Here is a 13,687-nt window from a genome sequence, read left to right as displayed (position 1 = left end):
GACCAAGGCAGTGGAGGGGGTTCGCGGCCCGAGGGCACCCACCGGGCGGGGGCAGCTCAAACTCCACCTCCAGCACCACGCGCTCGCCCACGTTCTTCAGTAGGGTGATGATCTCATCGTGGCGGAGCCGGGTCAGGTGGATCCCGTTCACTGACCGGATGTAGTCGCCCACGTTCAGCAGGTCACTCCTGGGAGAGAGGAGGCCAGCGCACGCGCCGGCTGACACACGCTGGCGTTCACATCCTCCCCACCCACTGAATCCCGGGGTCTCTGTGGCCCCATCTTACAGGTGCGGAAACTGAGGCTCGGAGAGGGCAGGCCTGGTCTGAGGCCACACGGCGGGTGAGGAGGAGAGTGCGGACCCTACCCTAGATCTGGGGGACACCCAGGCCTGGCCTTCTCCCCACCCCACCGATGCTGGCCTGCCTGCTTTCCCTCCTGCGGGGGCGTCACCCTCACAGTTCGAGCGCGACAGAGAGGCCACAGTATCAGTGCTTGCTATTCCTTGACGCTCTTCCTGGGCCCAGAGGGGCAGTAATACGGAGACTAACTCCTGGGTTCATGGACCTGAATCTGCCTGCAATGCAGGAGACCCCGGTTCGATTCCTAGGTTGGGAAGTTCTGCTGGAAAAGGAGTAGGCTACCCACTCCAGTATTCTTGCTTCCCTTGTGACTCAGCAGGTAAAGAATCCTCCTGCAATGCGGGAGACCTCGGTTCGATCCCTGGGTTGGGAAGATCCCCTGGAGAAGGGCAAGGCTACCCACTCCAGTATTCTGGCCTGGAGATTTCCACGGACTGTATAGTCCATGGAGTCACAAAGAGTCGGACACGACTGAGCGACTTTCACTTGCATGGTCCAGGGAGCCCCCGAGGTGAAGTAAATAGTGAGAAAATGCAGGCAGTGTGTGCGGAAGTGCCAGCCAAGCAGAGTGGCGCTTCAGCCTGGGGCCTTGGGGGGCTTCCCAGAGGCAGTGAGTGGGGAGGAGCAGGAATTTGCCAGGAGGGTGTCTGGGCTTCCCTGGTGGCTCAGCGGTAAAGAATCTGCCTGTCTGTGTGAGAGACCCGGGTTCAGTCCCTGGGTCAGGTGGAGCCCCTGGAGGAGGGCATAGCAACCCACTGCAGCACCCTTGCCTGGAGAACCCCATGAACAGGGGAGCCTGGCGGGCCGCAGTCCGTGGAGTTGCACAGAGTCGGAAACACAACGAGGGGAGGACGGTGTCTAGGGAAGGGGCCTTCTGGGCAGAGGGCTGTGTGTGAAAAGGCCTGGAGGGCCCCGTGAGTGCGGGGTGCTGGGGTCGGGTGGCTCCGGAGTAAAAGGAATGAAGTGGCCTCCAGCCCTTCCTCCACAGACACCCAGCTCTTACTGCTCTGCAGAGGCCCCGGGACCCCCTCCCCTCCGCCCGGCCCCCTTCCTGCCCGCCCCCTCCCCACCGAGCCCAGGCTTCTCACCTGGCAGCAAGTCCCCCAGGCCTCAGGTTGGAGACCCTGGGCTTCCCATCCTTGTCGGTGCCCCCCGAGATGGTCAGGCCCAGCGTGCTGCCCTCCTTCTTGGTCAGCTCCACCGTGGTGACCCCTCGGAACTCCTCTGCCAACAGAGAGGGGGTGAGTGGGCAGCATGGGGCAAACCCTGAGCCCCCGGCTCAGGACAAACAAAACGGATGCTTGGTAAGCAGCGCACGATTGTAAGTGGCTGCATGATGCTGGGTGAAATCTCCTTTTTACGGATCACAGAGGCTAAGGCACTAGTCTAAAGTCACAGAGCCAACTCCTTGGAGAAGACCCCGATGCTGGGAGAGATTGCGGGCAGGAGGAGAAGGGGACGACAGAGGGTGAGATGGGTGGATGGCATCACCGACTGAATGGACATGAGTCCGAGCAAGCTCTGAGAGGTGGTGAAGGACAGGGGAACCTGGCGTGGCACAGTCCAGAGGATAGTAAAGAGTTGGACACGACGGAGCGACTGAACGACAAGGCCACGGGGTGAGTCAGCGGCAGAGCTGAGGCGGTCTGGCCCCGCCTGGAGCTGTCTGCGCCTCCAGGGAGGAAGGGGAAGGCAGGAGGCTGTTTACCTGGGATGCTCTGCCGGCGGCATGCCAAGGCCCCGGAGGCCGCTGCGGCGTCCTGGCCTCCTTTGGTGTAAGGCCCATTGTCTGCAGGCGGCAAACAGAGGGAAGGCCCTGAGCTGCGCTGTCATTCCCATCGGGCAGACCCCTCCCGCTCGTTGGAAGCAGCCCTGAAGGGTTCCCTCCTGCCCCCAGCCCCACCCGGGACGCTCTGGGGGAGCTTCATGGCTTCTCCCGCAAGGGCGATGCTGCCTCTTCTCTCCAGTGGCATGCTTTGGGGCGCCCACCAGAGTCTGGGCGGTTCTCAGCCATGCAGAGATTCGCCATCTCTACAGCAATCACCTCACTTGCAGAGAAGGAAGCTGAGGCTCAGAGAGGGACGACTCGTGCCCACGGTCACACAGCCCTCGGCCAAGGCAGCTTCTGCCAAAAGCCAGACGCCTGGCTCTGTTGTCCAGCCCACCCCATGCTCCAGGTTCCCTGGACCAGGCTCTTTATTCCCTCTCCAAGTCCCTTCTCAGTCCTGCACAGAGCTGGGTCAGGTCAGCTGGTAAACCATCCAGCAGGGTGGCTCTCCCATGCTGCCCCTGGGGCCACCCCCTACCCCCAACCTCCAGGCACCTGTACAGCCCCCCAGGCTTTCGCTAAAGAACCCGCCTGCCAGTGCAGGAGACACAAGAGATGCACATTCGATCCCTGGGTCAGGAAGATCCCCTGGAGTAGGAAGTGGCAGCCCACTCCAGTATTCTTGCCTGGAGAATCCCCGTGGACAGAGGAGCCTGGAGGGCTACAGTCCACGGGGTTGCAAAGAGCTGGACACGACTGACACACAGGCTTCACCCAAGTCTGCACACGCCCCACCTGCCCCTCGGGAGCCCCCTCTGCGCCACCCCCCTTCACCACTCATCAGCAGTGGGAAGGCCACTCCCTCCCCAGCCCCCTGACCTCCGCAAGGCCTCACTCACAGGACCGTCCCCCTTGCCACACTTCCGAAGAGGGGATGAGAGAGGGCTGGGGCAACGGCAGAAGCGTCCCATCCCATCCCAGCCACGTCATTTTGACAAGGGAGAGGCCCAGGTTACCGTTCAGCCAGAGATGGGGTCAACCGGGGTCAAGATCAGGACACAGCCTGGCCAGGGCTCCGGGCTCAGTCAGAGGCAAGCAACGGGGTTCAATCAACCGCAGGTTTCTCAACCTCAACACTACTGACACTTTTTTTGCCGGATGCTGTACCATGTTTGGGCTTCCCTGGTGGTTCAGATGATAAAGAATCTGCCTGCCAATGCGGGAGACCTGGGTTCAATCCCTGGGTCAGGAAGATCCCCCGGAGGAGGGAATGGCAACCCACTCCAGTATCGCTGCCTGGAGAATCCTATGGAGAGAGGAGCCGGGCGGGCTGCATGCCTGCCCTCTAACCACTAGAGGGCAGCAGCATTCCACACCATCATCACAGCCAAAAATGACGAGACACCCGCCTTGTCCTCAAGGCGAGCAACACTGCCTCCCGACCCCGACTCGGCCCCTCATTGAGAATCAGGGCTTTAGATCAGGGGTGGAGCTCAGGCTGGGTCCAGGTCACGTTCAGTCTGGGGTCAGGGCTCAACCCAGGACTAAAGAAGCCTGAGAACCTTCACCACCTGCAGCTCTAACCATTGAGAAGCGGTTTCTCCAGACCGGGGGACAGGCTTCCTTGGCTTTGCCAGAAGGTGGGAAGTAACAAATCAGACCGCAGTTAAGCCCAGAGTCGTTTCCAGGGCCCCTGGAGTCAGCCCCTAGCAGCTTTGCTCACCACCCGCGACCCCAGGCCCCGTATTCACATTTGCAGCCACGGATTCAGGCAACACCTCATTGAGTATAATGCCTCGTATTACGGTTCCCTCATTCACACTTCATTTAGATTCAACAAGACATTTCTGAGCTAATCAAATTAAAAAGACCGGGTTCTATCAACTGCATGACAGTGAACATCTCTGATATTTCAATGTGGGCGATTCTGGAATTAAATGTCTTGTTCCGTGCAAATTAGATTCCGCCACTGGAAAATCCTTCTCTCCTGGGCTGCCCCGGGAAGACCTGAGGTAAGCTTGCTTCCCAGCGGGTGCTCATGGTAAAGAACTCGCCTGCCTAATGCAGGAGACTTCAGAGATGCGGGTTTGACTCCTGGGAGGAGGGCATGGCAACCCACTCCAGTCTTCTTGCCGGGAGAATCCCATGGACAGGGGAGCCTGACGGGCTGCAGTCCACGGGGTCGCAAAGAGTCAGACACGACTGAATGACAAACGCTTTCACTTCGCTTCAAGTTTGCTGGCTCCAAGTTTGGGAGCCTGGAGACAGGGGAAGGGGGAGATCTCCTAAGGGCAAGAAAGCAGAGTCAAGTCTGCCAAATTCAGAGCTGTAGAATCTCAAAGAATGGAGAGGAACGGCAGCGGGTTCCGGCTGATTCTGGGGCAGAGGACCCGTTTCCTGGGGTGTCTCTGTGGTTTGTCAACACGACCTCTCTGCGCTTCCCTCATCCCAACATTCAGATTCTGCTCCAGTGAACGACATGGCACCAACTGGGCTGTGCCGGCACGCTTGTCACGGCTGAGGCCGGGCGGGTGTGGGGACAGGGGCCGTCTGCTGGCTTTGGGTTAACTGTCAGGCATCTGACCACACGATGCAACCTGAGGCTCATACAACTATGTGCGGAAAAAGAGTCAGCAGGCTCTGGGCGAGGACACGAGAGAGTCTTCTTCAGGGAGAGCACGTGCATTTTAGGGTGTGGCCGTGATGAGTTCTCCGGGAAGCTGAGGCCACTCAGGACAGCTGACTGCCAGATAAGGGGCTTCTGGATCCCTCGGACCCCTGCCACTTTCACAGAGGCCCCCACAAGGGATGCTACGACATTCACTGAGGCTTGCTCGGAGGGGACTGTCCCCCACTTTCACAAACACCCTCAGGTCAGGGGGAAACAGGCGGCATTTACAGCAGAAACCAACACAGGGCCAGAATTACTAGTTAACTGTGTGACCTAAGTCTCCATTTCTCTGTGAAATGGGGGTGTCTCCCCCCAGCGCAGGCAGGAGAATTTGAGGGAATTATTTTATTTATGGAAAACCCTCAGAGGGCTCAGACCCCAGTCCTGCTCCCTCAGAGAACACGCCTGCTCTCTTTGGCTCGCTCTTTTTTTTGTTCCAGGACCTGGTAATTATATGCTTAGAGATGAAGGCTTTTCAAAAACATCTTTCCCACCAATTTTCAGCTGGAAACGTGCATAAAAAACAGAGATATTTTTATCTGGGTGTTTTTTTTTTTTTCCCTGTCTCCTCCTTCCAGCAATGGGCAATTATGAGCTTTTGCCTTCAGTCAATCTGTCCTGTAAGAACTCGCTTCAGAGAGAAATTCATTTCCGCAGTGATGCCAAGCCATCCAGCAAACGGGCTAGGCAAGTGGCGGGGGGGGGGGAGGGGGGGGGGCGGCAAGAGGGAGAGATGCCTGGCGGAACATAGACTTTACACGTGGTCCCCAGGCCCCAGGCTCAGTCCGGGTGGGTGGGCTTCTTTTCTATTTCATTTCTCTTGAAAGCAGTGCTAATTTGCCTTCATTATCTCTGTTTCTCTGGGGCCCCAGGGAGCTACTGAGCTTTGACAAAGGGGAAAGGAAGTCAGCCCCCCGCCAGGCTGCCTTTGCCAGGGTCCCGCCTAAGCGGGAGAGGGGCTGGGGCCGTGAGACTGGGCAGGGGGGCTGTGGATGGGGCGTGGCTGACCTCTGGCTCTGCAGGCCTCGAGGAGGGAGCACTCAGCATCTGAGAGGGGCCACTGGGAAATTGAGGCCCCGGTGGGAGGTTCAGCTTGCGTCGGACAGAAAATGATCGCTTGACTGCAAGCCACCAGCAGGTCCAGCCCCACCCAAGTGCCGATGGAGAGAAGGGGGGCTCCCAGTCGCCTCTGGGTCCAACCACAACAGCGCACAGAGTGACCCGCGGCTTGCTCCCTGCCAAGTGATCTGCCGAACCTGGCTGGCTTGGCCCCACCTCGGAAGGCATCGCCGGCTCGATGCGAAGGATGGACTCTGGAGTCTCAACCTGCTGTTGACTGGCTAAGGGGTCTGGAATGTGTCGCTTCGCCTCTCCAAGTCTTGGCACAGCGCTAGTGCCCACCTCGCGGGCTGGTGGGAGGAATCAGTGAGGCTATGCGGTGCCCGGAGCCAGGACGCATGTTAAGCTCTCTCCCTGGCCCTCCCACTCACATCATTAGAGAGATTTTCCTATTAATAACGGTAACTGTTCCTACCGATTGCATGCCAGGCTGCACAAGTTTTATCTCATGTATCCTCATCACCTGCTGAGGTGGGACAATCGCCATTCCCATTTTACAGATGGGTGGGGAGTGGTGGGCTGAGGCACGACAGCTTAGGTGACTTCCCACGGTAAGGGGCAGGGCCAGGATTGGAACCCAGGCCGTAGTCTAAGAAACTGCAACTTATTACCACTTTATCCTCATATGGGGCTTCCCAGGTGGCACTTGTAATAAAGAATCTGCCTGCCAATGCCCGAGACCTAGGAGACGTGAGTTCGATCCCTGGGTCGGGAAGATCCCCTGGAGAAGGGCATGGCAACCCACTCCAGTATCCTCGCTGGGAGAATCCCAAGGACAGAGGGCCCTGGCGGGCTATGGTCCGTGGGGTCGCCAAGAGTCGGACACGACTGAGTGTCTGACTGCATATCCGCAGGTGGGTGGGTGCCATGATCATTCCTACGCTATCAATGAGGAAACCGAGGCACAGAGAGGTTACGGGTCACACAGCTCCTAGGTCGCTTAGCTGTGGGCCGCTCCCGCCTCCTCCCCTCGCTCCACGACGGTCCTGGGGGGACTCAACTCGGGGGTGATGCCTGCGGCCCTCCTGGCAGCAGCCTCGGCTCCTTTGGGCGCTCCTGACCCACCGAGTGACCGCCCTCTGGCCCCGGCGGGGTGGACCAGGGCAGACAGCCGGATGGAGAAGCAGCAAAGCCAGCTGTGGGCTGACTTCAGAGCGACAGCCCCAACCCCTGCAGCTCACAGGGCTCCCCAGAAGCTGTGGAGAGATCACCGGCTCAGCCACGGGCGACCCTTGCTCTGCTCAGTGCATTTTTTAAGGGAAACAAAAAGAAATTTATTAATAGATTTAAAAGGCAGACACCTGTTTCACTTAGAGCCAAGGACTGGAAAAAAACAAACACCTGACAAAGGAAACCAGAGTCGATTAGCCCGGTACCTGGCCCTCTCCAAGCTCTTGATGGGCACTGATGTGTTTAACTCCTCTGAGTGATGGGCACTGATGTGTTTAACTCCTCTGAGAGCTCACGAGCATCCCCCTCTACAGACAAGGGGACTGAAGCCCAGAGGGACCACTCAGCCGGGGAGCTGCCGAGGACAGACTGGGGTTGGTCTTTCTGGCCCCCAGCAGACCAGATCCTTAATCACCACCTCTGCCCTCTCCCGCCAAACACGAGGGCAACAGACCCCAGAAGAGGGGTGCCTGGGGAGGCAGCGCCCGCCCCCAAGAGCCCCCTGTTAGGGCTCGGGCACCCACAGGCTGGACATGACGAGAGAGGTTGCCAGCCCCGCAATCTCCCTGCTACAAGGAGTGTGGGGTCCCCGGCACTGGACCCTGAGCCCACGCTCTGGCTCATGTTCCCCCTCTTTGGGGCCCACGATGACCCCAGCATCGTGTGGGGCTGAGGACAGGCTCAAGAGGGGCCGAGGCCTTCTGGACCTGTGCTGCCCCACGTCCCTCTGAAACCCACCGTATCGGAGTGCATGACCCCCGGACCAGGTCACCAACAGGAGCAGGGAAGACTCAGTTCACCCAGCGGAGAATCAAAGCAGCAGATCTCCCCACAGCTGACCGACCTGGGCCTCCCTGACCTCACCTGCTAAAGCTCTGTGCTGGGCCAGCTCCACTCCGTGCAATGGTCCACCCACGCCCCGCTTCCACAGCACCCCAGGGCCTTCGCACTGGCTGTTCCCTCTGCCCAGAATGCTCCTTCCCCGACATCCACAAAGCCCCCTTCCTCACCTCCTCCAGGAACTTGTGGAATCTTTACCTTCTCATCTTCCCCAAGCAGCTTGTTTGAATTTATATCTGAACCCTGCACCCCTCCGGCACTTCGCACGGCCTTCTTTCCCTGACAGACCTCGCCTTTTTTTTTTTCCTTTTAACTTAGTGATCTTTACTGTCTGCCCCAGCTCACTATGATGTCAGTCCTGGGGGGCTAGTTTTTTGTCTTTCTGTTCACTGCTTTTTCCAGTATGGAGAGTCTGGCACACAGGAAATGCTCAGTAAATCATTTGAAACGCAATTCCCACTTACAGATTAGGTGAATGGGGATCAGAGAGGTGGAATGAGTTGTCCAAGGTCATGGAGTCAGGAAGAGGCAGAGGCAGGACACAGACCCAAGTCTCCCTGGGTCTGGAGGCCACAGCCTCCGTGGTCTGGAGCCTGAGGATCCCCCTCACGGCCACGGCCCCACTGAGAAGCAGGAGGTCAGGCCTGCCCGAGGATCCGGGTGGCTCTGGTGAGGGCCCCCACCGCCTGGAGGAGAGGGCAGCTCAGGCTGTGGCAGAAGGTCCCTCCCACCACCCCGACACACACGCACCCTGTCTGAGCCTCCCAGCTGGGACAAAGTCCGCTTTGTGGCCGGCCAGCAGTCAGAGGAGAGTGGACACCGTGGGGCGTGGGGCTTCCTGCCCAAATCTGCTTTCAAGCCTAACTGCACACCCCAGTCCGGGACACAACCCTTCCTGCAGGGCTCGGGGTTCGTGGGGTGAACAAGGCTCCCAGCACCAAGACGGCAGCAGCAGGGTATGGGCCTGAAAAAGGACTGGTGCTGGAAGAGTCCATCGGGGAGGAGAAAGGGCCCTGGGCACTGCGCCCCACAGGCCCCAAGTCCCAGCCTGGCTCTCCCTGAGGAGCCTGCCTGAGCACAGCCTGCCCGCTCAGGGCCCCAGCCCGCTCTGAGAAATGCCGAGGGTGCATGGACTGGCCACCTGTTGGCTGCCTTTGGCCCCAGGCTCCAGCGAGGCCATGTGGCCAGAGGCCCAGTGGGTGGTCACGTGATCCAAGCTGGGTTCATGGGAACCAGCCCTGGGACGTTTGCTGGAAATACCCTTAACCTCAAAGGCACTAGGGGTCCCCTGGGCACCTCAAGGAGAGGAGTCTGCCTGGAAATAAAGCCTGCCTGAAAAGAGGCAGAGAAGAGGCAGAGACCTGGGATCTTCATCATGTTAACTGAGCACCTGGATCGCACTGTGCCTGAAGCCACATTTTGGACTTTTCCTTTTAAGAAGAAGCCTGAGTGCTGACACCAAGTGAGACAGGGGTGATCGTGAAGCGATGTGACCCGGGTAGGAGACCACAGTGGGGTCTGCAGGCATAAGGGAGGGGGTGTCAAGAAAGCCATTCAGATAGGAAGAAGCCAGGGAGATCATGGAAGGCCTTGAATGCCAGGATAAGAAGCTGTGATCACATCTGGGTCTTAGCAAAAAGAACCCTCCCACAGCAGCATGGAGCGGGTGGGAGAGGGGAGGCCCAGGAGGCCAGTGAGGAGCCTGGGGCTAAGGTGAGGCAGGTCGAGGGCAGAGACCACAATACCCAGAAGAGGGGGAAGACATCTCCCCAGCGTTGCCCCAGGTGAGGTCTCCAGGGCACTACCACCCCTGTGGCTCTGACCGCTGCAGGATGGACTGACCCCCACTTCTTGGGCCTGATGTCGAGAAGACAGATGTGCCCAAGCCAAGAGAGGGGTGGAGTTGCCAGGAGGGGGCAAGGGCAGATCACAGGGGGTCAAATCCCAGCCGTAGCCCCGGACAAGTCGCTTAACACCCCCATGCCTCGGTTTCCCCAGCTATAAAACGGGGAAATTGACAGTACTGAACCCACAGTGGTGTGAGGACGCCATGAGAAAAGGCAGAGACAGCGCTGGAAAGCGTCTGGCACAGAGTCGGATCTCAAGAGCTGTCAGCTACTACTATTATTTCCAATATTATTATGATTATCTGGGGGCCTAGGGGCAACTCCGCCACCTGCGATGTCGGGGGGCAGGGTGAGGGGAGGCGAGAGCCTCAGTTCCTGAGCCCTCGGAAGCACGGTGCAGGGAGCTCTGCTGTAAGAGAGATCTGGGTGCCAAGCCCGCCTCAGCCCCTGTGGGTCGGCCCCTCTGACCCTCAGCTTCCCCACTGGGACCACAGTCCCTACGCTGGGAGCTGTTGCACGGTGGTGACACCAGGAGGATGCCAACTATGGGAAGGCATCGCTGGGGCTGCTCAGGACACGGGCTGAAGGGTGAGCTAGTGGCCCCCGAGCCCCGCCCAGGGTCCCAGCCCCGGGGCCACCCAAGAGTGAGACAGCTGAGCAACACCTGCCTGCCCCCTCGCCTCCTTCCCACCAACCAGTCACCCCTGCAGGCCAGGGGCACCGTGAGCCAGGGCAGGAGTTCTCCAACAGCACCCTGGCACCCGTGGGGCACACGGGGCGGGATGTGCCCCCTGGGGCACACCGGAGGCCGGAGCACTGGGGCAGGACAGCCCAGCGGACTCGCTCCCCCAGGGCCGGGTCAGACAGACAGCCCTGCCACCTGCCCACCAGCCGGGCGACCGGCCCCCGCCCACCCTCCCGCGTGGGGTCTGGGAGTGGCCATCCCAGGCGTGGCCCCTCTCTGGGCGGCGGTTCCAGAGGACTCCGTGGGTTCAGTCCCCCTCGCCCCTCCTGCCGGCCCATTACTCACCCGCCTCTCCAGGGGTCTCCCGGCTGAACCCACACAGCATGACTGCTATTGTCTCCCGGTGCCACCGGCTCCCTCCCTCGCCCTCCCCAGGGAGGGGCCGTGGGAGGGGAGCTCCTGGCTCCCACTGGCTGGGCACGCGTCCACCCACCGCAGCGGGCGGCCCTCTGCTTAAAGGGGACACGGCCAACGTCATGGCTGATTCCTGGACGGGGCTCAACACACCCCACACCGCCCCCCCCGCCGCCCCCCGCCACCCAGTCTGAGTCTGGGCGGGGGGTCTCTGAAGACGGCAGACTGCCCCCAGGGCCCTCAGGCAGACAGACCCCTGGGCCAACTCTGCGCCTGACGTGTCCCGGGACTTTGGGGAGTGACTGCTGCCCGCCCTAGACTCAGTGTTTCCACCCGGAAAAGGGGAACAGTGCCTGCCAAACTTTTTTTTTTTAAGTAGCAGATGCTAGTGGAATCTTGCACAGGATTCCCAGGACATGAGGCAGAGGACAACCAGTCACTGAACGAGGCCAGGGTGTGTCTGCAGGTCTCAGTGTAGAAACCCTCACCCTCGGAGCCCCCTGGCCCTTCCACAGACATTCCAGCTTCCTCTCCCAGGCCTCCGTCTCCTCTCCCCGAAGGTGGGACTTGGGGAAGACGAGCCCAGCACCCTGTTACCCAGAGCATCTCCCAGCTGTGTGGGAAGACAGAGAAAGCAAGTTCCGGCTTGATGGACAGGGGCAGCTGGTCACAACTCCAGCCCCTGTTGGGCCTCGGGCCGACACCCTCCTGGGTGCTTCCTCTGCACCAGCTCAGGATGGCCCTGACGACCCTGACTGACACCTGGGGCTCCCCTCCAGCTCTCCAGCTGGTTCTGCTCACCCACCAACGCTGGTACCGGCAGAGAGCCACACACCGCAGAGGTGCTAGAAGGATGGGGGATGGGGACTCGGGGTGTCAACAGCCTGGACAACGAACGGCATGTTGCAGCCAGCTGAATGAGCAGGGAAAGAGACGGACAAGGTCTCGGCTCCCTGGAAGCGCTCCGATGCATGGGAACAACGGGGCTCAAGTGTCCCCGGGTCCTACAGCAATTGGGAGGGTGCGGCCTGCGGCTGGGAACCCGGGGCTTCATCTGAGGTTCCTCCCCAGCAGGGACACCCACCACAGAGCCCAGCCCACAATCCCCGGGTTGCCCAAGCTGGCTCCTGCCAGCCCCAACCTATTGGCACCTTCAGGACAAACCGGGACTCTGAGTGTGTGGGGGGGGTCACTTGCACCCCTGGATCCACAGGTCACGTTCCTTGCCTGATGCCCACCTCCCCAGGGTGGCTTCCTGTTTGGGTGACTTCAGGTACGTCCCAGGGTCCAGGGTGCCTTGGGCCTGAGATGAGGTCAAAGGTCAAAGAGATGCCAAGGTCTCAGCCATAGGAGGGAGGGTGAGCACCAGGTAGGAGAGGGAACCTGATCTGGGAGGCGTTTGCTGGGAGAGGGGCTGTGGGCTCTCCGTGTGGCCCATGGTGCCCTGCAGCCGTCACGATAAGGCCCCTGATGAAGAGCCTGACAATCCCCAGGGCACCAAGAGCCGCCTTGGAGCAGCCCAGCTGCATCCCAGGCAGGAAGGGCACAGCTCTTCACAGACCCTCATCCTCTTCCCGCCGCCCCGCCCCCGCCCCGACTTGCAGCCCAGGCTTTGGAGTTCCATTCACCCCCTTTCATAAGAAAATATTTGCTCTCCGAACACATGCATTTAAATGAGCGATTAAGACTGAAGGTCTGAACCCTTGCCGTGTTTCTCTCGCGCGCGCGGCTCCTTTGGAATTTACTCTCGTGGAAGAGGAGCGGCCAGAAAGGTCACGCCACAGGTTATGGGAGAGCTGCCTTGCAGCAATTCTCGGAGAGCCTGCTGTGCGAGGAGCCAGCAAGGACACAAGCGAGGGCCAGCATCTTCCCCTTGCCCTCTGTCCCTGCCAGCCCACCAAGCACGTTTCACTCCACTTCATCCAAAAAGTGGGTCTGAAAGCAACTGTTGGTCCGTTCTGGAATAAGGCAGGGTTTAAGCGAATATTTGGCACAGAGAGGTTAGCCGACTTGCCCGAGGTCAACCAGCTGTGAGGGCAGAGCCAGGTGTACACCTAAGAGGGCTGTTCTTTTTTTTTTTAGAAGATTGCTTCTGTTTTGTTTTTCCTTTAACATAGAGATGCAGTACTTTTATTTTTTATTTTATTTGGCTGCGCTGGGTCTTAGTTGCAGTACCTGGGATCTAGCTCCCCGACCCGGGACGGAACCTGGGGCCCCCTGTATGGGGAGCAATGAATCTCAACCATCGGGCCACCAGGGAAGTCCCAGAGGTCTGTTCTTAAAGGCGCGGCTAGATGCCTCTCAAGATGAAGAGGTCTGGGGGTGAGAAGAGGGGGTCCACCAAGAAGGCGTCTTTGAGCCTGAATGTAGAGGATGGGAAGGGCGGTGCCGTGAACACAGCGCCCCGGGGCAACGGAGGAGGAGACCAGGCGGGAGAAGACGGAGCCAGACCTCGGAGGGCTGCTGACAGCCGCTCCTCTGGGTGTGGGCTGAGGACCAGCCGCCATCAGTGTTACCAGCCCCACCGGGAGCACCCCCAGAAAGGCAAAGCTCAGGGTTCCCTGGGCCTGCTGAGCCAGCATCGGCATTTCAACTGGCTCCCCAGAGCATGAGGAAGAAGTTTAAGAGTGCTGTATAATGAGCCAGGCTTTCATCCTGCAGACAGTGGGAGCCATAGATGGTTGGAGAGCAAGGGTGCAAGAGGCTCCGCGAGGACCTGAGACTCAGGACACCGGGCCCCGAGGGAGGAGGCGGGAGGGCATGGGATGAGCAGCAAGGGCCCCTGCTGGGACCTGGGAGCTGGGGGGGTGG

General features: G+C 59.8%; 1 protein-coding gene across 1 annotated transcript in view; it reads right to left on the bottom strand.

The window, feature by feature from the left end:
- The window catches only part of GRIP2 (glutamate receptor interacting protein 2), a 41,605-nt gene extending 30,731 nt beyond the window's left edge, over positions 1 to 10,874 (bottom strand). Inside the window, exons 1-4 of the mRNA XM_068982044.1 lie at positions 10,808 to 10,874; positions 2,071 to 2,151; positions 1,451 to 1,586; positions 43 to 188 (exon numbers count right to left, since the gene is read on the bottom strand). Of these exons, the coding sequence (XP_068838145.1) occupies positions 43 to 188; positions 1,451 to 1,586; positions 2,071 to 2,151; positions 10,808 to 10,847 (403 nt within the window). The 5' untranslated portion in view covers positions 10,848 to 10,874. The remainder of the gene's footprint in view (positions 1 to 42; positions 189 to 1,450; positions 1,587 to 2,070; positions 2,152 to 10,807) is intronic.
- Between the last annotated feature and the right edge of the window lie 2,813 nt (positions 10,875 to 13,687).

Source organism: Capricornis sumatraensis, chromosome 10 (assembly GCF_032405125.1).
Source record: "Capricornis sumatraensis isolate serow.1 chromosome 10, serow.2, whole genome shotgun sequence".
NCBI classification, from domain to species: Eukaryota; Metazoa; Chordata; class Mammalia; order Artiodactyla; family Bovidae; genus Capricornis; species Capricornis sumatraensis.
The sequence above is the reverse complement of the archived record's forward strand: the minus strand, read 5'-3'. Positions and strand labels throughout refer to the sequence as shown.